At 47.0% G+C, this 26,637-nt stretch overlaps 2 protein-coding genes across 4 annotated transcripts in view; one reads left to right on the top strand and one right to left on the bottom strand.

Annotated features, from left to right (window-relative positions):
* Positions 1–9,143, top strand: part of AKAP12 (A-kinase anchoring protein 12) — a 73,190-nt gene extending 64,047 nt beyond the window's left edge. The window contains 2 exon segments of the mRNA XM_014467586.2: positions 309–5,232; positions 6,092–9,143. Of these exon segments, the coding sequence (XP_014323072.1) occupies positions 309–5,224 (4,916 nt within the window). The 3' untranslated portion in view covers positions 5,225–5,232; positions 6,092–9,143.
* A 7,435-nt stretch (positions 9,144–16,578) lies between these two features.
* ZBTB2 (zinc finger and BTB domain containing 2) overlaps positions 16,579–26,637 on the bottom strand; it is a 29,460-nt gene continuing 19,401 nt past the window's right edge. For all 3 annotated transcript variants that reach the window (XM_006102210.3, XM_014467590.2, XM_006102209.3), the window contains one exon: positions 16,579–19,308. In XM_006102210.3, the coding sequence (XP_006102272.1) occupies positions 17,934–19,308 (1,375 nt within the window). In that variant the 3' untranslated portion in view covers positions 16,579–17,933. The remainder of the gene's footprint in view (positions 19,309–26,637) is intronic.

The following is a 26,637-nucleotide window of genomic DNA, read 5'->3' as shown; positions in this document are numbered from 1 at the left end:
CTGGTTGACCCGCCCTTTGTGATGCTGTGGCTACTCATTTTTTGGTAGTTGAGATTGTTAACTTTTTCTTTACAGAAAGCGCAGAGTAGTACCTTTAAACCTGAATTTTTTAAGGTCATTTGAAAGAAGTAGACACTGCCTTAATCTATTGAGATTCACAAATACTAGATAAGACCCTTGCCTATCCTGGAGTTGCCTGACATTAAAGAAAGTGTTAGCTAGTTGTGTTTTCAAAATGTTTTCGTTTTCGTGAATTGTAATATTTTATCCCTTCTTCCCCCCACCCCCCTTTTTTTTTCTGTTAACAGTTGGCCAGAGAGAATCCGAAGATGTGAATGAAAGAGGTTCAGATAAAGAGATGGCTGCCAACTCATCGGTTGTTCAGGACATCACAAAGGATGGGCAGGAGGAAATGCCTGAAATAATTGAGCAGATTCCTTCTTCGGAAAACAATTTAGAAGAACTAACGCAGCCTGCTGAGTCCCAGACTAATGACGTTGGATTTAAGAAGGTGTTTAAGTTTGTGGGCTTTAAATTCACTGTGAAAAAGGATAAGAGCGAGAAGTCTGACACGGTCCAGCTACTCACTGTCAGAAAAGAGGAAGGTGAAGAAGCAGGAGAAGCAGAGGGGGCTGGTGACCACCAAGAGCCCAGCCGGGAGGCGGGAGAAGCAACACACAAAGAAAGTGAACTGAAACAATCCACAGAGAACCCCGAGCAGCCTGGGCAACCCGAGCAGAGCAGCACGGAGATTTCTCTTCAAGCTGAGTCTGGTCAAGCAGCCGAGGAAGGCAAAGATGGAGAAGAAAAACAAGAAAAAGAACCCACCAAATCTCCAGACTCTCCAACCAGTCCAGTGGCCAGCGAAACGGCGTCACCCTTCAAAAAATTCTTCACTCAAGGCTGGGCTGGCTGGCGCAAAAAGACCAGTTTCAGGAAGCCCAAGGAGGATGAGCTGGAAGCTTCGGAGAAGAAAAAGGAACAAGAGACAGAAAGAGTCGACACAGAAGAAAAGGAAAAGACAGAAGATACCTCTGAGAAACCGGCTGCTTCGGAACAACCACAGCCACGGGAGGCCACAGAGAGTGTCCACGATGCCAGATTATCAGCTGAGTATGAAAAGGTGGAGCTGCCCTCTGAAGGTCAAGGGCAGGCATCTCCTGAAGAGAGATCCGCCCCTTTGGCAACAGAAATATTTGATGAAAAGGTAGAGATTGTTGCAGAAGTCCACGTGAGCACGGCGGAGAATGCAGAGGAGCAGAAAGCTGAGGTGGAGGAAACAGAAGAGCCCCAACCGGCTGAGAAATTGGCTGAAACCAGTGCTGGGCCGCAGGAAGCCGAACCTCCAGTGTGTGCGCCTGGAGGGGACCACACCCAGCCCCCCGAACCAGGTCCTGAGGAGCAAGCGCTGTCTGCCCAGCCGGAAGGCATCGTGAGCGAGGTGGAGATGCTGGCATCCCAGGAGAGAGTGAAGGTGCAGGGAAGCCCGCTGAAGAAACTTTTTACAAGCACTGGCTTGAAAAAGCTCTCCGGGAAGAAGCAGAAAGCGAAGCGAGGAGGAGATGAAGAGTCGGGGGAGCAGCACGTGGCCCAGGCGGATTCCCCGGATAGCCCGGATGAGCCAAAGGGCGAGAGCTCTGCTTCCTCCCCGGAGGAGCCCGAGGAGATTACGTGCCTGGAGAAAGGGATCGCGGAGGCACACCCGGAGGGGGAAGGCGAAGAGGGAGCCACTTCCGATGGAGAAAAGAAGAGAGAAGGTGTGACTCCCTGGGCATCTTTCAAAAAGATGGTGACGCCCAAGAAACGTGTTAGAAGGCTTTCCGAGAGCGACAAGGAAGAGGAGCTGGAGAAGGTGAAGAGCGCCACGCTGTCGTCCACGGAGAGCGCGGCCTCGGAGATGCAGGAGGAGGGAAAAGGACACGGGGAGGAGCCGAAGCCCGAGGAGCCGAAGCGCAAGGTTGACACTTCGGTGTCTTGGGAAGCTTTGATTTGTGTGGGATCGTCCAAGAAAAGAGCAAGAAAGGCATCCTCTTCCGATGAGGAAGAGGGACCGAAACCGACGGCAGGAGAAGGCCCCAAACCAGACGAAGCAGGAAAAGACAGAGAGGCAGGACCGGAGGCTGTCCCCGCAGGTTCCCAGGAGCACGACCCAGGGCAGGGAAGCTCCTCCCCTGAGCAAGCGGGAAGCCCCTCGGAAGGGGAGGGCGTTTCCACCTGGGAGTCCTTTAAAAGATTGGTCACCCCGAGGAAAAAATCCAAGTCCAAACTGGAAGAGAAAACCGAAGACGCTGGAACGGGGGCCGGTGCGGAACACTCAGCGGCAGAGGTGGAACCCGGGAAGGAAGAATCTTGGGTTTCAATTAAGAAATTTATTCCTGGCCGGAGGAAGAAAAGGTCGGATGGGAAACAAGATCACGCCACTGCCGAGGACGCGGGGCCGACAGAAGTCAACGAAGACGATTCCGACGTCCCGGCCGTGGTCCCTCTGTCCGAGTACGATGCCGTGGAGAGGGAGAAAATGGAAGCGCAGGAAGCCCAAAAGAGGGAGGAGAAGGCCGAGCAGAAGGGGGCGGTTTCTGTGTCGGAGGAGCTCAGCAAGAGTCTGGTTCATACCGTGACTGTGGCGGTCGTCGATGGGGCGAGGGCCGTGACCCATATGGAAGAAAGGTCTCCTTCTTGGATCTCTGCTTCGGCGACAGGGCCCCTCGAACAAGCCGAAGAGGAAGCTGGACCACCCCCTGCAGGGGTGTTGGAAAGAGAGGTCAGGGCAGAGGACAGCCCCGTCGCCACCCCAGCCCTGCCCGAGAGCCGAGATGCCGGTGAGGACGCCCTCACCAGTGAGGTGGAACCCACTCCCGAGGCCGTGACGGCTGCGGAACCCATGGAGGCGTTTGGTGCCGAGGAGGCGACCGAAGCATCTGGTGCCGAGGAGACCACCGACATGGTCTCGGCCGTCTCCCAGTTAAGTGAGTCTCCGGACACCACCGAGGAGGCCACGCCGGTGCAGGAGGCGGAGGGCGGCGAGCCCGACGTGGAGGGCCAGGAGAGGCGGACCCAGGAGGTCCTGCAGGCGGTGGCGGAAAGGGTTAGAGAAGCGTCACAGCTCGATGTCAGGGGCCCGGGAGCCGAGATTCACACAACGCGGAAAGAGGGATCCCAGCTGCCAGAGGTGGAGGAGACCGAAGAGGACCCTCCCGCGTCGGAGCTGAAGGAAGCGGTGGACGTGGTGTTGCCGGGACACGCAGGAGAAACAAAAGCTGAGACTCTGACATCAGGGGAGGTCTTTGGACAGGCTGCCCCAGAAAACGCTAGAGAAGTCCCTCAAGTCCCCGAGAGCGTCGAGTCCAGCGAGCTCAGAATCCCCTGCCAAACCGAAACCTTGGTTGGGGTAAAATCAGAGATCGTCCTGGAACAGGCTGTTGGCCCCGACTCGGCCGAAACTCTCACAGACAGCGAGACCAGTGGAAGCACCCCCGTGGCCAACTGTGAGGCTCCCCACGCCACACAGCAAGTCAAGGTCATGGAAGTCCACGCAGAGGGTGGAGGTGCATCCGGTACGAAATCGCAGGTCACGGCGGCCCAGGCAGCTCCTGCACCGAAAGAGATGCCCCCAGCACCCTCTGGGCTCCAATCCCAGGAAGAAAAGAAAGAACACTCAGAAATCGCAGGGGTTCCAGAGCATACGGATAAAGAGGTAGCAGTGGAGACTGTACCCATTCTTTCAAAGGCTGAGGCGACTCAGGAGGCTGGCCAGTTTGCTGATGAGGAAACCAGAGACGTACCCTTCGTTCAAGGACTTGAAGTGTCTGCAGACACAGAAATGACAGCTGGACAGAAAAAGGCCATTGAAGTCGCCCTTAAAGATGAAGTTACTGAAGAAGCTGATTGTCAAAAGAAGGAAAATACTGAATTCCAGAGTCCTGCTCAGTCTCTTCCAGCCCCAGGGGAGAGAGAGATGGTAGTGCAAGTGGAAAGGGAGGAAGCGGAAGCCAAGGCAGCCCCAGTGAGTGAAGAGAAGCTTGAGCCAAAACCAGCCGAAGTGCTCAGCGAGCAGCTGGTCCACACGGTTCATGTGACCGTCGTCGACGGGGAGAAGGAAGTTCTCCATTTTGAAGAAAGTTCTCCTTCGCTAGTTCAAGTCTGCACAGACAGTCAAGGTCAAAGCTCGGGGGCATCATTACCTCTAACAGCTGCCGCTGTGGAGAAGAAGATCTTAGGAGAAACCGTCAAGCTTTTAGAAGCAGCTGGACCTTTGGAGTCTGCAGATGCACGTTTGGAACCGGAAGCGAAGCCCTCTGACCAAGAAGACATTATGGGTCAGCCCGGGGAAGATGCAGCGCCCACAGGCCCAGCGTCTCCGGCAGAATCGGCCCCGGTCGTCATACCCGCCGCCCCTGCCAAAGGCGTCCGTGCTGACCTGGAAGGAGATAAAACCACCTCCCAGGAAGGGAAGTCCGAAGAAGACTGTGAGCAGGTTAGCGAGCAGGGAGACAGAGTGAGTGAAACGAGAGAGGAAGGTTTAAAGGCCGAAAAGGAGATTTTGCAGCTTAAGACTGAGAGCCATAAACTTGTGCAAGATGTCATTCAGACAGCCGTTGACCAGTTGGTAAGCACCGAAGGAACACCCACCGACTGCCAGACACCGGCCCAGCTGGCAAAGGCTGACCATCAAGAGGCTGAACAGAAAATTGAAAAAGAAGAAAGGGAACTTCAGGGCTCGGCAGAGGCTGGGGCAGCCCAAGAGGAGTCCGCACTGACCGCCGTGGGACAAACCCCCTCAGATATTTCCAAAGACGCGAATGCAGCTGCAGAGGAGGTCACGGCCGTTGAGGTCAAAGGCTCCCCAGTAAATGACCAGCTGCCTGAAGAGCTCGTCCTCCCAACCCAGGAAAAGCGAGAAGCAACCGGAACCAAGTGTGTGCCAGAATTGGGTGATCGTGCCGGCTTAGGAGAAAGAACAGAGAATGAACCCAAAGAAGATGAAAACCGTGACGCTGTCCATTACCCTGAGAACCAAATCTCAGCCCTGGTAGACCCCGAGGCCTCGGGAGACTTAACCAAAGAGTCCCCGGATGCAAATGGACCAAAACTAAAAGAGAAGGAAGTGGGATTTCAGGAAGGAAAAGGGCCGAGCGAGCCAGAAAAAGAGATCAAAACACAAACACAGGAGGAGGCGCAGGAACAAGAGAGGCAGCCAGCAACGCCAGAACGTGCGGAACCCTAAGACGTCATGTAAGCAAGCTTCTTTTTCTTCTGAAATAATTGTTTCCTCTTTCATGCCACTTGATGGCAAATGTGTTATAGGGGAAGCAGGAGTTCAAACCATGATGATTTTAGGCAGAACCTGCCATTGGGGAATGTCCGTCCACCAGATTAGGAGATCTGGGTTAATTATTTTTTTTCTCTCTCATTGAAATGCCATTCAGTCATCTTGGTGTCATGAAAATAATGATGTCATTTTGTCCTCAATGTGACTGCTTTCAAAGAAAATAAAGGCCCACATGTGCGTGTTTGGCCAAAGATCTAAGAAATATGTTGTGCTCACTCAGCCCCATACCAACTAGTCTGTTGAATTTTTTTTGTAACTAGAAACTCAAAGTAGGTTTATATTATACTGCCTGAAATTTATTTTATAGCTCTTTAGAGGAAAAATTAATTTTTTTCCAGCATTAGTCACACTTTTTTAAATATATATTTTTATTGATTTCAGAGAGGAAGGGAGAGGGAGAGAGAAACGGCAATGATGAGAGATAATCATTGATTGGCTGCTTCTTGCAAGTCCCCCAATGGGGATTCAGCCCTGACTGGGAACCAAACCTCAGCCTCCTGGTTCATAGGTCAATGCTCAACCACTGAGCCACACCGGCCGGGCTAACACACTTTTTAAAAGATTCCAGGCATGTGCCATGTTAGGGAACCACAGACATTGGCTTTGAAGTCGAAGAGCACCTTTTACTTTCTTATAGAATTAAACGATGGTATTGGAAGTGGCCAGTGACTGCAGCTCACCTTCAGTTCTTCTATGGCTATATAAATGAGGAGAGAGGAAAAGGAGACTATTTTTACTTTGGAATCTTTCTTTCTCCTCTAGTTACACGAGTGTCTTTGCAAGACCAGAATGTGAAGACAAGTGGTAGAAGAAAATGAATGCTGCTGATGACACTCAAGACCAAGATTTCAGAACTTTGAGATCCCAAGAACAGGCCCGCCAACCGATCTCATTCCCAGAGAACCCCGACAATCCTGAGGCTGCTTCGGGAGCTAGAACCAGTTCCTCCTCAAGACCGCCTGCCGCGGCGTCCCCTTGATGCCATATCGTGTTTCTCATCCGAGGTCCTGAATTCTTCACCTGGAACTGGAGTTGGCAATACCTAGTTCCACTTCTCAAACTGGAGTATCATTCTTTATGTATTTATATGTATGTCTTAAGTAATCCTCCTCCTGTATCTATTGTATATTTTTTCCTACTGTTTAAGGAGATGTGCGGTAGAGTACACTTCCGATGTACCCCAGTCTGTGATGGGGCATGGGCCATAGTGTCGCCTCGGCAGCTCTGAGCCTCCCGTAGGACCTGTGAAAACAGCTTCCTAGAATAACATTCCTGAGCAGAAGCTACATTCTCACTTTAAAATTCCCTAAGGAGAGGCCCGTGTTTAGTATTACTCTGAAGTCGGTCACTTTCCTCTGATGCACAGTGTGCTAAAAATGAAAAGCATCTTTAGGGCGGAAGCATACAGAATGTTCTGTGGTTACTGTGAAATTTTTCTTTCAAGCCCAGTGGAGGGTGGAAGTTTTTTTTTTTTTTTTTTTTTCCAGTAGTAGATTAACTTCCAGTCTTTTCTCCTAATTGTTATGGTGGTTTGGACAGATGTGGGCTTAATCCTGAGGCAAAGTAGTGAAATGTTTTTCATACTCTCAAAAAAGGATTGACTATAAGTTTTGGGTTCCGCCCTTACATGCGGGACCACATTCCTACACAGCATGAAGCAAGTCAGGCTCTTTACAATGGCATTTTGATAGATGCTGGATTGTGTCTGTGCCATATTTGTGCCCACTCTTTTAGAACAATGTTGCATTATGTTCATTTGGATAAACTGTGATTTGACAACTGATTTACTAGTAAATATTTGCTTCACTTAGATTTGCTGGTTTTATAGATACTAGGAAGGCTGAGATCTATGTTTCCTGCCTTCTGCAAGCAGAATAAGCTAGAGCTTTCTAATGTAGTTGCTGTATGGCATGACCACTTCATACCGGTTTGACTTCATGTTCAGAGGAAGTCATAGCAGATAGGTGTCTGCCAAAATAAACCAGGGGCTTTTCAGATGGACGGTACTGATACAATGCTACCATCTGGTGGTATCTTCCTGAAAAGGTCAATTTTCTGCATTAATGTTTGTTCATGATGAGTGTTTCTAGAAAGAAATTTTAAGAAGGCTTAGTAGTAAAATTGCCCTGCAACAGGAGATCTTGGAATTTTTCTAAATGTTAAAAATGATGTCTGATTCTTGCTAATATATAAAGGATTCTGTTGAACAGTTGCCACACAAAGAATAGTCCGTTATCTGCCCTAAAATTTCACTTTTCCGCAGGTAAACTGGCCTGGCAAATACACTTTTAAAATTTTACTCCAGCTCGATACTCCCAGTTTGAGAACTTAATTTCAATGACCAATTGATTTTAAAGGATAACATTCTAGAAAGACTAGAATAGCCTTTTAGCAGAAAGAACATTTGCTGTTAGAAGTGAAGAGTAGTTCCTCTGATACCAACACACTTGACTATAATAAAACATCAGCTGTAGTAGTTGCTCTGATACCAACACACCTGACTACAATAAAACATCGGTTCTAGTGTACGGCCTTCTAGCTGGAAAGTACTGACTAGCTTTTAGGAATTACTCTCATGTATAATAGCCACCTGTGCTTAATTGTTAAACTTTAAAATCTCCAAATTAAAAAAAAGAAACCTGTGATCTAAATCAGCGTTTGCCAACCCATGGTCCATGAGGTCCGAAAGGTTGGCGACCACTGGTTTAAGGAAGCCTTTGGAGCAGTGGTCACCAACTGGTGGCCCACAGACCAATGGTGGTCGGAAAGGTTGGCGACTGCTGATCTAAATAGCTTCTCTGGCCAACTTGGGACTTTTGTAAAAAAGTGCTAGTGTCAAATTTAGAAACATCAATGATTAGAGAGAATCATTGATTGGCTGCCTCCTGCACGCCCCCTACTGGGGATCGAGCCCACAACCTGGGCATGTGCCCTGACGAATAGAACCATGACCTCCCGGTTCATAGGTTGACGCTCAACCACTGAGCCACACCGGCCAGGCGCTGGTGTCAGTTTTTGAAGATCAACCAAAAAGTATTGGAGATGACAGCAATTTGGAAGGAGTTCAATGATAGCTCCAATATTGACTCAACTTCCTCTCTCTGGCAGGAAGAAACTGTGCTATTTTGAGCAGATTAAAGATTTGTGTCGTTTGTGGTAAGCAGATTTCCTTTTTTTTTTTTTTTGGTTTAAATTCCATCCCGCCACTTCATCACATTTGTACTGACATGTGGCCAAGCAGGTCATCACAACTGGTCTTCATGACTCTGCTCCGACTACATCTGGACCGGCCCTGGATTCCTTCTGTACAAGCTCTGTACCTTTGTCTGTTAAGCAACATTGTTTTACTAACGAGGAATGCTATTAGCAACTGTAGCGTGAAATACAGTTCTGTGTTATAATTCTAAAGCTGCCGTTACTTTATGAAGTTCATAGCAACCGTGTAAACTGCAGAAATTGGAGCAAGTGCCTAAATTTTGCTATTTTTGGCATTACTATGGAACCATGTACAACAGAAAGCAATGCAAGACTTGTAAACTCTCGCCACTTCTTGTAATTGAAGACTATAAAATGTGCCCCTCAAGGTTATTTTCTTAATGGTTCACACAAGTTGTCTCTCTCTGTACATGTCTACTTTGTTCCAGAAGTTTCCTTTGCTGTTTGGAGCTACAGATAGTCAAGGGCTGAAAATTTTAGCTTTCAGTGTAAGCTTCAAGCCTAGCAGTTTTCTTTAACCTAAGACAATATTTGATTCCTACTTCTGTGTGGGGGCAAATTTTCATTTATCTAAATAAAATGCAACCTAATGAAATGCCATGGATTTTCTCTCTATAATTTTTACCTTAATTCAGTTTTGCTTGCTTTTCCCTGTCATTTCGTGATATTCCTCACACATTTAACTTTTTAACTACTAAGCCATCCCTTTGTGACACTGCGCAGAGCATCATGGGAGTTTGGAATGTCTCTGGGATATGTGTGAATGTGCAAAAATCTCTGTCGGTGATTCTTAACCTTTTGGGGTCAGGGGAGCCCTTTAATTGGAATCTTATTAAACCTCTGACTGACCTCCAAAAACCCCAAAATGAGCAGTGTCATCATGTACAGTTTTTGGATAGTCACACAGACTTACTCTGAAATCCCAACCAACAATCAGAACTAGAGTTAAGTCTCCACAAGAAAGGAAATGGACACAGTTCAAGGACTCCAGGTAGTGAGCGGATAAAACCTGGACACAACCAATGTGTCCAGTAACCTCAAGCCTACATGACTATTCATTTTCAAAGTGATTCCAGAAATGGATCTGCTGGGCAACCTTGCATTTTTGTGTAACTCCAAGTTTCTCTGTGGAGAGCGGCTACAGCGTTTGGACAGGTTCAAGCCTGGGACTAATGAGAGGGCATGGTCCTCTCCTGGCAAAGCCACGTGCAAGTCCCAGCTTGGAGGTCAAAGCCCTCCCAGCACAATTATAGCCAAAGTTGTGAGCCTGACCTTATGGTCCAAACCTGTGGCCCCACGTGGCTGAGTGATGTGGGCTGCGGGAGGTGCAGCAAATAAACAAAGCTTGATCAGGTGCATGTAATTGAGTAGATTCGAAACCCGCGAGAACGTTGTAACCACCCTTACTTTGCCTCGTGGGATCCCGCTATAAAATAAAGACTCGGCGTGCAGGCCGGGCGCTGTCTCTATCAGAGAGGGCAGCGTCCCACCTAGCGCCCAGCTTTCTTCTCGTCTGTCTTTTCTAAATCCTTCAGCGCTCCCTCTCAGGTTCGCCCATTCGGCACACTCCTCGCCGAATTCCTTACCATCTCCAGCCTAGGTCACTGGAATTAGGAAAATGACCTGGGCCTAGCGGGAGTGGCTCAGTTGGTTGAGCTTTGTCCTGTGCACTGAAGTGTTGCCGGTTTGATTTCCGGCCAGAGCACATGCCTGGGTTGTGGGTTCAGTCCCCGATTGGGGCCCAAATGGGAGGTAATGGATCAATGTTTCTCTCTCTCTGTCTCTCTCTCTAAACATGTCCTTGGGTGAGGATTAGGAAAAAAGAAATAAAAAAGAAACTGATCGGGGGTCTATCTTTATACATGAGAGTTGAGATTATCACCTGCTCTTAAGTGGTAACAGGTTTAGGCTAAGGTGGCCAGGACTTGGGGATGGCATGGTGGTGAAGATAATGAAGAAAATCTTTTTTTTAATGTCACAGCTCACAAATCAAACGTTTCTTTCACTGAGGATACTTTTTCATCGATTTTAGAGAAGGGGTGGGGGAAGAGAGCGACATCAACGTGAGAAACGGCTATCGGTTGCCTCCCACATACGCCCCAACCGGGTATCGAACCCGGAACCTTTTGGTGCTCGGGACGATGCTCTAACCGAGCCACCTGGCCAGGGGGAAACCCATTTCTTGAGATAGAAATATAACCGGCATCCTTACAGCGTTCTACTCTGTAATCTCATAACTCTGTATTTTCCCATTGCTTGTGAACACTGAAATCTGTACCACCAGTGTTATATCTGACCTCTTAAGAGAAGCTTCACTATAACATTCGGATTTGGGGACGGGGTGGAGTAACAGTTCCTAACTGATGACATTAGTGTTATTTCCCTACAACAGGATACTGGATACTAGAGCCTAGTAACCACCCTGTGCTTTTCCTTCAGTTCTAATAACAGTGTAATTAGTGAGCACACGGGCAATACTTAAATTAGGCGAACTTAAATTTTAAAGCCACACTGTGCTTGATCCTGTTTATCCCTGTTGGTCTTAAGAGCTCACCTCGTACCTGGAAAAGCAGGTGGGGTTGCCTGTTGAACTTGAAACCTGAACACAATTAGGGTTCTTTTAAAAGACTTGACAGAAATGATACTATAGGGTGGGCAGGTGGGCTGTATCAAGGAATGAGATTAACCCTAACAAGTATTCAAATAGTTCAGCAGGGAAGTGAGGCTGTCTCTGCTATGCTACTATCTATGCTATGCTAGGCCTCCAAGGCAGTGCTGGGGGCTGTGAGTTTTCGGTTATCGTTCCCATTTTGTTTTTTTTTAACTTCAAAATAAGATATGTGCAGTGTGCATAGGAATTTGTTCATAGTTTTTTTTTAAACTATAGTCCGGCCCTCCAACGGTCTGAGGGACAGTGAACTGGCCCCCTGTTTAAAAAGTTTGAGGACCCCTGATCTATGCTATGCTAGGCCTCCAAGGCAGTGCTGGGGGCTGTGAGTTTTCAGTTATCACAGTGGCTAGGGTGTTACTAGAATTTTTAAAAATGCATATATTTCATTGCCTAGCAGCTAGGGCCTAGCTGGTTTGGCTCAGTGGATAGAACCTCGGCCTGTGGATCAAAGGGTCCCAGGTTCAATTCTGGTCAAGGGCACATACCTTGGTTGCAGGCTGCTCCCTGGCCCTGGTCAGGGCATGTGCAGGAGGCAACCAATCAATGTGTTTCTCTCACATCGATATTTCTCTGTCTTTCCCCCTCTCTTCCACTCTTTCTAAAAATCAATGGGAAAATATCTTCAGGTGAGGATTGAAAAGAAAATGAATAAAGATGTCTATCATTTAAAATATATTTTATTGATTTTAGAGAGGAAGCAAGGAGAGATAAAAACATCAATGATAAGAATCATTGATCTGCTGCTTCCTACACGCCCCCTGCTGGGGGCCTAGGCATGTGCCATGACTGGGAATCGAACCTTTACCTCCTGGTTCATAGATCAATGCTCAACCACTGAGCCACACCAGCTGGGCTAGAATTTGATGAGTTTAGGCCACAGATGTTTGTGATCCTGCAAGGCCAAAGGATAGCACCCTCCCCTCTTTTTAAAAAATATATTTTTTTGTATTTGATTTTTAGAGAGAAGGGCGAAGAAAGCACGAGAAACATTGATATGAGAGCAAGACATCAATCGGCTGCCTCCTGCACGCCCCATACTGGGGATTGAGCCCGAAACCCCGGCATATGCCCTCAACGGAAATCAAACCAGCAACCATTTGGCTTAAGGGACTGTTGTAGGCAGCAGCGGTTCTCAACCTGTGGGTCGAAACCCCTTTGGCGGTCAAACGACCCTTTCACAGGGGTCGCCTAAGACCATCCTGCATATCAGATATTTACATTACAATTCATAACAGTAGCAACATTACAGTTATGAAGTAGCAACGAAAATAATTTTATGGTTGGGTCACAACATGAGGAACTGTATTTAAAGGGCCAGAAGGTTGAGAACCACTAATAGACTGACATGAGCAGAGCAAGGATGAGGGGCTAGGTAGGTCACCAGGTGGAAAGCCCCAGAGGCCTAGCATAGGACAATCAACTGTAGGGTGGGATCTCGCCCCGGGTGACTCTTCTCCCCTAGCATAGCCCTGGTCTTGCGGGTTTGGATCCCCTGACCTTTCAGCCCCAGAGATAACATCTATGCCTCAGTTGGATTTCAGCTCCAGGCTCAGATAAGCAACAAAGCCAGGCACAGCTGACCTCAGGACCACTGCATTGGATAATGACCCCCTGCCCTGGTGCCTGCCAATCAGTGGGGAACACACCCTGAAAGGATACGCCTAGAAAGCTGCTGAATATTCTATTAAGATCATCCCCTGGCCCTGGCCTTCGTGGCTCAGTCGTTGAGTGTTGACCTATGAACCAGAAGATCACAGTTCAATTCCTAGTCAGGACACATGTCTCGGTTGCTGACTCGATTCCCAGTGTGGGGCTTGCAGAAGGCAGCCGATCAATGATTCTCTCATCATTGATGTTACTATCTCTCCTCCTTTCCTCTCTGAAATCAATTTTAAAAAAAACAACACAAAAAACAAAACCCTTAGGACATGCCCTATCTGGTTTTTCTCAGTGGTTAGAGCGTCAGGCCGAGGACTGAAGGGTTTTGGGTTCCATTCCAGTCAAGTGCACGTACCTCTTGGGTTGCAGGCTCAATCCTCTGCCCTTGCCCTGGTTAGATGTCTCTCTCTCTCTCACTCCATCCCTTCCACTCTCTCTAAAAGTTCATGGAAAAATATCCTCGGGTGAGGATTAACAAAAAATTAAAAATAAAATCCTTAGGATGGAGGACCCAGTGCGCTCTTCCTCCTGGGAGCATGCTGGTACCTTTCCCTTTCCCTCCCCCTTCCCTCTCCAACCCGCCCCTCTCCTTCCCTGCCCCAGGCACTTTACTGTCAGCTTCCTCACTCCCAAGCTCCAAGGGCCCTTCCTTTGCCTCCGTAATTTGTTTCCCTAAACTCATTTCTTCTAGAAATTACTTTTTCTGCCTCTGTGATTTACCCAGTACATGTTCTCTTACAATTTGGGTCTTGGCTCTGAATTCTTTTCTAACCCAGGTTTGGTCTGACCGCCCCCCCTCCCCCCCCCCCTTCCTGTCAGACACCTGGTGCTGTTCCCACTACCTCACAACCCAATCAACTGAGACACACCTGCCAAGACAGGATAGCCCTTCTTAAGGATTTTCCATCTTCTTTCAAAAAATGTATTTTTATTGATTTCAGAGAGGAAAGGAGAGGGAGAGATAGAAACATTGATGATGAGAGAATCATTGATCAGCTACCTCCTGCATGCCTCATACTGGGAATCGAGCCCCAAACCCAGGCATACTCGTATGCCCTGACTGGGAATCGAACCGTGAACTCCTGGTTCATAGGTCGATGTTCAAGCACTGAGCCATGCCGGCCGGGCCATGTTCTTTTTTAGAGAGGAAACATCCACCTCATGCCATCTGCGTTTCCTTTCTCTCCTCCTGTCCCTGGTGCCTTCTCAGGTTTTGTGGCTGCTAGCACATCCCCCAGAAACACTTGCAGGGGGGCCATATGGGGTGGGGGCTTGGGTTGGAGGAAGCCAATCTGCAGTCTCTCCCTGGTCACTCCAGAGGCTCCCCAGACCGGGCATCATCTCTGGCTGCTGCCTTCTATCCTTTGTCTGCTTAGGGGCATCTCTAACTAAACAGGTGAAATAATTCTTTAGTCCATCTTTTTTTGCTAACAAAAATATACATAAAGGTACATTTGTTTTTTTTAAATGTGTTTTTTATTGATCTCAGAGAGGAAGGCAGAGGGGGAGAGGGAAATATCAATGATGAGAATCATTAATTGGCTGCCTCCTGCCTGGGGATTGAGCCCACAACCTGGGCATGTGCCCTTGACCAGAATTGAACCTGAGACCTTTCAGTCTGAAGGCCTATGCTCTATCCACTGAGCCAAGACAGCTAGGGCTACCTAGAGAGAAATTTAAACAACTGCTAAGGACCGTTTCTGAGGCAGTGTGCTGGTAGCAGAAAGAACCCTGGATTGGGAGGCCTGGGCTCTGTAATTACCCTAAGTAGTTGTATGACCTTGGCCCATGACCTAGCACCATTTTATCTCCTCATCCAGACCTTACCTCTCTTATAGCAAGGAGGCCCATCTAGGTGGAAACTATGTAGGGTGTTTTATGATGTTTCTGTGCTCCCAGGTTAACAAGGGCATTTAGAACGAGAACAGGGAGATGTAGAGTAAATCCCAGGGTCTCAGACACGCACTTCTTCTAAGAGCTCATGCACCAATCTGTACATTGTACACATCTCGTTAAGGAGCCCCTTGCTTCAAATCGGGAAGCATGCTAGGAATGACTCCACTCCCTTTCAAGTCTCCAAGACCCTGTCTTTAGGCTGATCCTTCGTCCCTTTAAGGCAGCCTGGGGGTGGTGTGGAGGGTGGTGGAGGATGCCCCCATTTCCCCTTTCATAGATACTCAGAGAATTAACTGGACACAAGACTCATTTAAGTTAGGAGATGTGAATATAGTATTTTTTAAAAAGGAAATTGTCCAGCCCTAGCCTGTTTGGCTCAGTGGGTAGAGCATCAGCCTGCGGACTGAAGGGTCCCAGGTTCGATTCCGGTCAAGGGCATGTACCTTGGTTGCGGGCACATCCCCAGTAGGGAGTGTGCAGGAGGCAGCTGAATCCATGTTTCTCTCTCGTCGATGTTTCTAACTCTCTATCCCTCTCCCTTCCTGTCTATAAAAAAAAATCAATAAAATATATTTTTAAAAAAATAAAATAGTCCAGCCGGCGTGGCTCTGGTTGAGTGTCGACCAATGAACCAGGAGGTCATGGTTTGATTCCTAGGTTGCGGGCATGATCCCATGTGGGGCTTGCAGGAGGCAGCCAATCAGTGATTCTCCCTCTGTGAAGAGTGTCTACAGCGTTTGGACAGGTTCAAGCCTGGGACTAATAATGATCCTCTTGTGGTAAAGCCACATGCAAGTCCCAGCACAGTTATAGCCAAAGGCTCTTGTAAGCTTGACCTTATGGTCCGAACCTGTGGCCCCACGTGGCTGAGTGATATGGGTGCGGGAGGTGCAGCAAGTAAACAAAGCTTGATCAGGTGCATGTAATTGAGTAGATTTGAAACCGTGAGAACGTCGTAACCACGCCCTTACTTTGCCTCCTGAGATCTGGCTATAAAATAAAGCAGGGGTCCTCAAACTTTTTAAACAGGGGCCACTGTCCCTCAGACCGTTGGAGGGCCGGACTATAGTTTAAAAAAAAAACTATGAACAAATTCCTATGCACACTGCACATACCTTATTTTGAAGTTAAAACAACAAAACGGGAACAAATACAATATTTGTATTTGCATGTGGCCCGCGGGCCGTAGTTTGAGGACCCCTGAAATAAAGACTCGGTTTGCAGGCCGAGGCGCTGTCTCTCCATCAGAGAGGGCAGCGTCTCACCTAGCGCCCAGCTTTCTACTCTTGTCTGTCTTTTCTAAATCCTTCACCGCCCCCTCAGGCTCAGGGAACCTGGCTGTGCCGGCGCGGCACATCCCTCATTATTGTTATTTCTGTTTCTCTCTCCCTTCTCCCTTCTTCTCTGAAATCAATGAAAATATATTTAAAAAAAAAAGAAATCGGCAGAAACGACTCAATATTTCATAACCTAGGTTTATATAGCATGAACCTAAGCAAACATTCCTTGGCCTTTTCCTTCCTTGTAAAAGAAAGTTGGGTAACACCATCTCCAGACCCATTCCTGGTGGTCAAACTTTGATTGTTCATAGCATCTTCATATAGACTTTCCTCATTTAACTCTCACACTATGATGACACAATTCCGTTATCAATGTCTTCATTTAACAAATGTGGAAAATGCCATTCAGGTCAGGAAACTGCCCAAAGTTCCACAGGCAGAGGAGGAGGAGACAGAGCAAGAAAGCATCTCCGCTTCCCCTCCTTGCATCGTTTTGGGTTGACAAAGTCATACACAGATAAAATATGTACCCATTTAATTAAATGTTTATTTAATGAAAGTATGTATAAAAACTTACAAATCTTAGAACTCAACTATACATGAAATAGGATGACGGGATGGTCAGTTTTAACATATACGTATACAGCATTGCTATTGTTCTCCCCTCTCCCCTTCGGTCCTTACTTCTGGCTCCTGTTTTGTCCCAAGGAAAGACTAATGGACCAATTTTACTGTTCTCAGGCCAATAGAGGAAACTTCAGGTGTTAAAAAAACTGGAGACTAAATATCAAAGTCATGTTTTTCCCAAACAGTAATTAGGTTTTTTGGTCCTGATTTCTCTTTGCCATTTTTGATGTTTTCAATGAGTGTTGCCAGTAAACTATTAGCATTAATTTTAAAAACCCTTAAGGCTCCCATGTTCTGCTCACAGCTTCCCCTATGAGATCCTGTATCCCTTTTCCTGCAGTAGACACACTGATTTAAAAGCAGCAGGTTGGTGCTAAGACAAATTTACCACTGGCAACTGCTAGAATGGCATGTCAGCTCTATTCAGAAAGACCATCGACAGAATAGCACTTTCAATCTCATTTTTAAAACCAACACGTTTATCAAAAACGAAAATACAGTACTCTGTTGTTCAACTTTGAAAGAAGCCAGCAATTAGATAAGGCATGTGCATTAATTCACCTGTTTGTAGCAAAGATCACACGTTTTCTCTTACAAACACACAAACTCACAGCTTGTCATGTTTTATCCAAAAATTAAGATTGCCATCACATTATTACTTTTTTTCCTGTGTTTTGTTCAAGGAGGTTTCTTAACTAATGATTTTTCTTGACTGGACATAATCTCAAAGAACACATTCTGAAATGAGACACCTGGAGGATGAGTACTAAGAGTGTTCGCTTGGGTTTAAGGTTTTCCACCCGAGACTTTGCATAGTAAAGAGCCCAGCTGTGTCTCCAAGAAGCATGCTGGATTTCCTGACATTGTTTTTCTGAGAAGGAAGACACTGCCTGGGGAAGGTCATAATTTTAGCTTACCAAATTGCATTCTGGTTGTTTGGTTTTGTTAAATACCCTTCATTAGTTCCAAGCAAGTATGCTTTTAAATAATCTAAGACTCAAAACCCATTTGAGTGTACAAGTACTACTGGCTATTATCTTTCCGATGTCCCCTGAATGAAAGCAAATGTTCCAGGTTTATAATGCACAGAGCCTTACGGAGGAGGGGGAGGAGGGGCTGGGGACACGGGCAAGGAGAGGGGCAAGGGACCTGGGACCTCTCGTATCATGCCTTGGAGAACGATAGTTCTGAATCGGGAAAGGGAAGGAAGACAGTCTTTGTAAAAAAATGACAGTTTTAAAAAGATACGTAACATTCAGTCTAACAACACCGTTTCCTGTTCCTTTTTAATGCTCGCTAACACGGGGTGGTCGGGTTCCGTGACTTCAGAGTCCCCGCTGCCCAGGAGGATGGACCGCCCCTCGTCCAGGGCGAAGACGTCCGAGTTCTGGTTTTGGCAGGAGTGTTTGACAACCTCGTTGGGAGTGGAGAACGTCTTGTCGCACAGGTTGCACTTGTAGGGTTTGTTCGTTTGTACCAGCATGTTGTCCATCTGACTGCCCTCCTCGAACGTGCAGAGCTCCAGGGTCTGCTTGTCCACCATGGTGTAGGTGTCGATGCTCTGGTTGAGGCACACGTGCCGGGCGGCCTGGTTGGCCCGGCAGAAGCTCTTGTCGCAGGTGCTGCACTTGAAGGGCTTCCCGGTGTGGATGTACATGTGCTCCCGCCAGTGGCTCTTCTGGATGAACTTGCGGCCACAGATGGTGCACTCATACTTGCGCCGCTTGACCTCCCGCTCTTGGTCCGCCTGCTCCAAGTTGTCAATGTCCGCGATGTCCGAGGGCGGCGGCGTCTCCGAGTGCTGCTGGCCGTCGATGATGGGGGAGTCGGAGATGTGCTGCAGCTCGCTGTCGCTGATCATCCCGGCCTCGGGCGCCTCCATGGCGTCCTTCCCCAGGTCCGCTGCGTTGCTGCAGAGAGACAGGGGCCCGCGGCCCTCCCCGGGCTGGCTGGCCGTGAAGGGCACCCCGGTGTGGATCTGCAGGTGCTCCCGCAGGCTGCTCCGCAGGGTGAAGCGCCGCCCGCACAGGTGGCAGGCGTAGTACTTGGGGAAGCTGCCGTTCCTCTTCATGATGCTCGGCTTGACGTGGGCGATGGTGAGGGAGGTGGGCTGCTCGTCAGAGGAAGAGGCTTCCAGGTTGGCCTCCTCCCCGGCGGCGGCGGGGGGAGGAACGGGAGTGGAAACGAGTTCGGGAGACAGGGAGGTCTGCAGGGGGTCCGAGGGGGTCATGTGTGTCCGGTTGACCTGGGGCAGATTTGAAGTCAGCTGGGAGAGCTGCGTGGCTTCGGGCACCTGCTCCTGGGTCACCCTGGAGGTCTGGGGCCGGGGTTCTCGCCCGAGTTTCTCAGGCATCGGGGCAATCTTGGTGGCCTGTCTCAACTGATGGTCTGCGATCTGAATGCCATACAAGGAGGAGGCCAGCGGGAACACTTGGTCAGGGTGAGAGAAGGCTCCCTGGCTGGCCAGGCTGGCCTCCTGGATCAGAGGGTAGGCGTGGAGGAACTTGATCCCCTGCTCCAGGCGAACAGGGTCGATGAGCTGAGGCGCCATCTTCCCGGTGTACATCAGGTGTAAGAGGTAGCTGAAAATGTCGGGCTGGATGTCAGTCGGTTTCAGACGGACACATTCACTGAAAGAAAGAAACAAGTCAAAAGTCTGTCAGTCAATGTGTCAGTAACTGTCTCAAATGATAACATCAAGCCTGAAGGAAAAAACAAGCACTTTTTAAAAAGGTGAATGAAACATGAACATTTCCCATTTCTTACTGTTAGTGTCATGAATGGAATACTCAAGGAGATAATGGGAATCCATATAATTTAACGTTAATTATATTAGGAACAGAGAGAAATACAATAAGTATATCTTAAAGGACTGAGAAAGAAAAAGTTCAAGTTAAACAATGTGATATCCTAACTCACAGTCTTGAAGCAGTTTTTCTCCTAGTGGTTTATGTAAAGTGTATCCTATCAAATCTGTGTTTTATGGAGCAGATCCTTCACTGTCTATCAGTCTGAGTGGCCTGTGGCCCAGTTATGGTTAGGAACCAATGACCTGGCACATCCTTTGCTCAAAGTCTAGGGTTCTGTATGGATCCAAGGTCACCCAGAGTTCAGTAGGAGACCTTTTAAAGTAAATCAAACAATCTTCCTGATTTTAAAAGTTTCTTCATTTGTAAAACGACATGGGGAGCTGGACTAGTCAGAACAAGTGGCCAAGAGCAAGACAACAAAAGTGAGAAAAACAAAGCCTATTTCTGTCTGTCTGCAACTCTCTGATGTACGTCCAGGAGGGCGGTGACGGAGACGAAGGCCAGCCTTGGCCCAGCTCTGGCACCGTCGGGTCACCTTCCCAGTGCTGCGAGACTGCACTCATGGGTGGCTGCAGGCCCTGGCCAGGGGAGCTCAGCTGGTTAGAACGTCGTTCTGATACTCCAAGGTTGCAGGTTCGATCCCCGGTCAGGGCACATGCAAGAATCAACTAACGAATGCCTAAATAAGTGGGACCACAAATCAAAAAAAAAAGGTGGTTCTAGGACAGCTCAGTTCCTTAATCAAATGTCACCGTCGTCATCATCATTGGAACTGCAGCTGGGCTTTCCAGGCATTACTTCACATAATTGCCATTAACTCTCATATTACAGATAAGGAACCCAGGCTCAAAGGAATTCATACCTTGCTCAGGATCACAGAGTTATTAAATGGTAAAATGGGGAATTAAATCTGGGTCTAATACCAAAGCCATGATACCAAGATTCCTTAGAGCAGTGGTTCTCAACCTGTGGGTCGCGACCCCATTGGCGGTCGAACGACCCTTTTACAGGGGTCGCCTAAGACCATCCTGCATGTCAGATATTTACATTATGATTCATAACAGTAGCAACATTACAGTTATGAAGTAGCAACGAAAATAATTTTATGGTTGGGTCACAACATGCTGTATTTAAAGGGCCAGATGGTTGAGAACCACTGCCTTAGAGCATTAAAACAATCCTGTGTAAAAACAAACAAACAAACAAACAAGCAAGCAAACAAATAAAAACAAAGAAACCAATCCTGTGTAGTAAATGAGGCAGATGTGATTATTCCCATTTGACAGACATGGAAACTGAGGTTTCAAAAAGTTAAGTGATCTATGGGAGGTACCTATGGCAGATGTGGGATTGTTGATTTTCCAGCTCTTAGATTTTAGTGTTTCAATCGCCCCTGAAAAGTTATCCTGAGCCAAGCAGTGATAGTCAAGAGCTCTTCCTGGACCATCGGCAGTGACAGAAGTTCTACTGCATCATTAAAAGTCAGGGAGATACAGCTCTACATATTATGGGGCACGTGCTATCAGCCACCGAATGGATATACTCTATAGACAATGCATTTTCAGCTCCAAAGACACCTTCCTTAAATGCTTTTAGGTTTTATAATAATTTTTTTTAAATTTGTGAATAATTTTCTTTTCTTTTAAATATATATTTTTTATTTTTCAATTACAGTTGACACACAATATTATAATAGTTTCAGGTGTACATTACATAACTACTAAGTGATCATCCCAATCTCACACCCATTGGACATCATACATAGCTATTAGAGTATTATTGACTATACTATTCCCTATGCTGAACTTTACATTCCCATGACTATTTGTAACTACCAATTTGTACTTCTTAATCCCCTCAACCCTTTTCACCCATTCCCCCAACCCCCTTTTATCTGGCAACCATCAAATGTTCTCTGTATCTGTGAATGTTTCTGTTCTGCTTGTTTGTTTTTCATATTCACTTGCTGATAGATATGTATTTATTGCCATTTTATTATTCATATTTTTTCTTTTTCTTCTTCTTAAAGAAGACCCTTTAACTTTAACATTTCATGTAATATTGGTTTGGTGTTGGTGAACTCCTTCAGCTTTTTCTTGTCTGGGAAGCTCTTTATCTGCCCTTCAATTCTAACTAACAGCCTTGCTGGGTAGATTAATCTTGGTTGCAGGTCCTTGTTTTCCATCTCTGTGAATATTTCTTGCCATTCCCTTCTGGCCTGCAGTTTCTGCTGAAAAATCAGCTACAGTCTTATGGGAACTGCTTGTAGGTAACGAACTTCTTGTCTTTTGCTGCTTTTAAGATTCTCTCGTTCTTTAACCTTTGGCAATTTAACTATGATGTGTCTTGGTGTGGGCCTCTTTGGGTTCATTTTGTTTGTGACTCCCTGAACTTATGTGTCTTTTTCCTTCACCAGGTTAGGGAAGTGTTCTGTCATTATTTTTTCGAATAGGTTTTCAATATCTTGCTCTTTCTCATCTCCTTCTGCACCCCCCATGATACAAATGTTGGTACACTTGAAGTTGTCCCAGAGGCTCCAGAGGCTCCTTACACAACTCTCATTTTTGGGGATTCTTTTTGTTTTTTGTTATTCTGATTGGGTGTTTTTTGCTTCCTTATATTCCAAATTGCTGATTTGATTCTTTTTTTAAAATTTTTTTTAAAGAGAGAGAAACATCAACATTGATTGCTGCCTCCTGAACATCCCTGTTGGAGATTGAGCCCACAACCAGGCATGTGCCTTGACCGGAAATCAAACTGGCAACCTCTTGGTGCACAGGTCGATGCTCAACCACTGAGTCACACTGGCCGGGCTGCTGATTTGATTCTTGACTTCATCTTCTTTACTGTTGATTCCCTGTAAATTATTCATTTCAGTTAGTGTATTCTTCATTTCTGACTGGTTCTGTTTTATGATTCCCATATCCTTCTTTATGCTGTTGAAGTTCTCACTAAGTCCTTGAGCATCCTTATAACTATTGATTTGAACTCTGTTAGTTTGATTGCCACCATTTCATTTAATTATTTTTCTTGTTTTTTCACACTCGGAACCTGTTTGTCTCCTCATTTTGGAAGCCTCCATGTGTTTGTTTCTATGTATTAGAGTTGTTATGTCTCCCAGGCTTGGTAGAATGGCTGTATGTAGTAGGTGTTCTGTAAGGTCCAGTTGCATAACATCCTTGATCACCCAAGCTGGGCTCTCCACCCCCCTCGTGGGCTGTGTACACCCTCCTGTTGTAGTTGAGCCTTGATTGCTGTTGGCATGTCAATGGGAGGATTTACTCCCCAGGCTGGTCAGCTGCAAGGACTGGCTGTTACCACCAACCACTGTAGAGGATCAGCTGTGCAGGAGGAGACCACCCCACAGAGCAGGACTTACTTCAGCAGGGCTCTGGTGCCCACTGAGTCTGCCCCTTGAGTGTGTCATGATGGAAGTGGTTGGGTGGTGATGCTTCAACGTGGTCTGAAGCTGTCCACTGGGTGCCCTGGCTGTGGGGCTTCCCAGGAGGTGTAGGCCAAGGTCAGCCGCTGCCTGTGTTCTGCCCAGAGCCTCCCAGCATGAGCTACAAAGAGATCTGCAGATGCTACTGGGCTTGGAGGTGCCCATGAGGCCACACTGTGAACCAAAGTCAGCTGCTGCTAGTGCCAGGCCTAGGGCCACTCAGTAGGAGGTCCGGGGCACACTGAGGCCAAATTCAGCTTATTTGAGATTTTAGGAACATCTGAAGCATAAGGCAAGAGAAGTCATTGTGTGGAAAAACACCGGAAACAGTTTGAGTGGACCTAAAAGTTGGGTAGGGCGGGTCTCAGGGAATCGCCAGGGCAGGGCTAAGAGCCTTAGCCAGGCTCATGGAGACTCAGATATGGTGCCCACCGGCCAGCTCCTGGGGGAAGCGCTCAGAAAAGGAACGATAGCTCTGCCAGCGCTTCCATCTGGGAGCAAGCGGCCCCCCGGCTCTCACCCTGATGCCCTGTATCCTGGAGCCTTTTGAGCTGCTGCCCCAGCCATGGAGCCCAGAAGGACAGGAGTTCTAGGACTTCTCTTCCTGGCACTGGAACCCTGGGCTGGGACCCCTTGCTCCACAGGGGAGACCCCTGAGCTGAGACATCCAGCCACACACAGTGTGGGACCAGCCAGTTCCCTGTCTCTGCCTTTCCTACCGTCTCGATGTGGCTTCTTTGAATCCTTAGTTATAGGAGTTCTGTTCAGCTAGATTTCAGGTGGTTCTAAATGATGGTTGTTCTGTAGTTTAGTCGTAGTTTTGATGTGGTTGAGGGAGGATATGAGTACCGCATTTACCTATGCTGTCATCTTGACCAGCTATAATAATTTTTTATTATACCACTTCTTACTATTATAACTCTTTTGGGCTCCTTTAGGTGTTTTATCTTATTAACAAATAGTTTCCAATACGCTAAACTATTAACAGTATACTCAGCTCTTCTAAATTAAATTTTTATTCTATTAAAAAAAGGGGAAAAATGACTTTAATTGGAATTTGTGACAGAGATTTGAATAATTACTGTATTACTGTATTGATTATGTTTCAACATGAATGCATACAAATAATCATATGAGAAATATCTGACTACAAAGTGTGGAAGCCAAAGAATAAAGAATAAGCATAAAAACTAGCATCCGTTGAGAGTTTAAAGGGGAAGAGTTACATGACTATTAAAAAAGAAGATATACAGATCTCTCATATCTTTACTTGGCCTCTTTTTATAATCCTTTTAAATTATTTACAGTCCTTTAAATAGGAACGAAGATACAGGTGGTCTTCCCATTAAGCACAAGGTGAGTGCCAACAGCACTGCGGATACTGTAACATATTCAGATGCCCTCGGGAAGCTCAGCATTCAGAATAAGGTTTCAGAGAGTGTGGTGACAAATACTTTAACAATGTAAACAGTCAACCCTAACCTGAAGACATAACCAGGGGGATCTTTCCAGGGCCAGGCAGGGGCCAGTGAACTGGGAAACCATAGACCCTTAGGGGTAAAAATCATCCCCACAAGATGGTGGGCACCTCTTGTTCTGCCCAGACAGAATATTCCTCCAGGCGGAAGGAGGGCTTAGAGTTAGTGAGTGCTCTGCCTCCCCAGGAAAGAGAAGCAAGGGCCGAAATCCCAAACTGGGACTATGATTTTCAGCATCCATGAGCGGTACCAAGCAGAGGACCATTTAATAATAAAAGCTTTGTTGTAAGTTCAGCAATTTCCCCTCATTTGTTATTGTGTAGGTTGTCCTCTGTCTACAGTCTGTGAATGGGGGTGACTGGACAGTACACATCTCAGATTTTCAAGAACTATCAGAGACTACACATTTTTCACTTTGCTCAAGTGTTTTGTGTATTAACAATGTGAGTCTCTGATGGCAAAGAAGAGAGGGGGCTGAGGAGACCCCAGTCCATACTTCAGCTAGTTCTGGGGCCCCCAGGAGTTGGTGAGAAACCACCAGGAGTAGGAAGGGAGGCCCCTGGGGTTACTGCCAGGGCCCAGGGCGGTTTCCAGACATAAACTTATCTTGGTTTCTTCATTATAACTTTTTCCCCTTAAAGCAGAAGCACATACAGACACACAGACACATAGAGAAGTTGTTTTGAGAAGGTCCAGCCACCTTTATCCTTGACTGCTTTCCCTCCCAGGCAGCTACCACTCGGCTCACCATGGCCACGCTGGTCATTTCCAAGTCCTCTGGGAAGAACACAGCTCGCTACAATACAATTTCACCAAGTGGCCTGATGTGCACATGTCTGTTTGACAGAACATTTTATGTAGGAAAAACATAGTTTTAGCACAGCTACAAGCCTTCCGTATAAAGTCATTTAAAATTTCATTTTTTCCTTCACATTCTAGTATCTTAAGATGGGCTTAAAGGAGTTTGAAAAGAAAGACTATGGTAGACACTGTCAGAAGCTGTACTTATTAGCAAGGCGTGTCTCAGTTGAGAGCTGCAAGCCTGCAGTCCTACATGATTTAAAACCACTTACAGTAGCGTTCACAGGACAGAGACACCGAGTGGTAACTACAGACAAAACACTCTCTAAGCCAGGGGTGGGGATAAGGCCCACGGAATCATTTGGTCTGGCCCTGCCCAGGCATCAGGGGTGAATTACTTACATGTTTGGCCAACTATAGCAGGCTAATTTTTAAGTTGATAATTCTGTATGGCCCGAGAGTGATGTTATAAATATCCAAACGACCCTCGGCAGAAAAAAGGTTCCCCACCCCTGCCAAGTGAAAAAACTATGCCCTCAGATTCTCTCTCTTAAGCAGCCAGGCAGCAGCTCTTAGTGGCTTGAGAAAAAGGGAGTAATTTTCACCCAGTATTTGCCTTGTCCCAATGAGGTGGGCAAGGCCACTGTGCGGCAGCCCACAGGGCACGTGCCACCTCCGGTGCAGTAACACACACTATCGCTTAAACTCGGGACTCCTATTTGCACAGATACCACATTCCCTTGTTGGAAAGTCCTTTACTTACTGCCAACACTTAAGTTTCTTGCATCTATTTAAAACTCATTACATTGTATTCTTCTACTCCCCCCAAATAAAACCTTCCCCCTTTCAAGATAGGTATAATTCATTGTGTTGGGACTTCTAAGTACACATTGGCGGCGAGGTCAGTAAGTGAAGCAAGTCTCTGACAGTCGAGTAAAAGGGAGCACACCCTTAGAGTCACAAGGTAAAACATATCAAGTGCTATTATGTACAAATACCTGAACTACACACCCCGCAGTTAAAAAGATTTGTGAAACCCAGTCTCTGCCCCCGAGAATCATACACATGAGGAGGGGAGGCAAGTACACGGACAGCAAAGGGAAGATGGATAGATCTTACAAAAGGGCACCCAGTGCTATGATGTGAGAGAGAAAGACAGCTTTTGGTTCACTAGGTTAGGGGAGGGTGCTGGAGAGGTGAATTGGGAGTGGGGGGTGGGCAGAATACGGCCAGCACAGTGTGGTTCAGGTGGAGGGCGGGGTGTCCCCCTGGGGTGCAGCTGGAGATGAGGTGGGACTGTGAAAGCAGAATATGTTATTTTGGTGTGCAGTGGGTACCCTCTAGGTTTCCAATCAGAGCAAGTGGATTTCTGATTAAAGGCACACTACACTGAAAGCAATGTTCAGGAATATTAAGCGGACACTAAGG

Source organism: Myotis lucifugus, unplaced genomic scaffold (genome assembly GCF_000147115.1).
Source record: "Myotis lucifugus unplaced genomic scaffold, Myoluc2.0 scaffold_405, whole genome shotgun sequence".
Classification (NCBI taxonomy): domain Eukaryota; kingdom Metazoa; phylum Chordata; class Mammalia; order Chiroptera; family Vespertilionidae; genus Myotis; species Myotis lucifugus.
The sequence above is the reverse complement of the archived record's forward strand: the minus strand, read 5'-3'. Positions and strand labels throughout refer to the sequence as shown.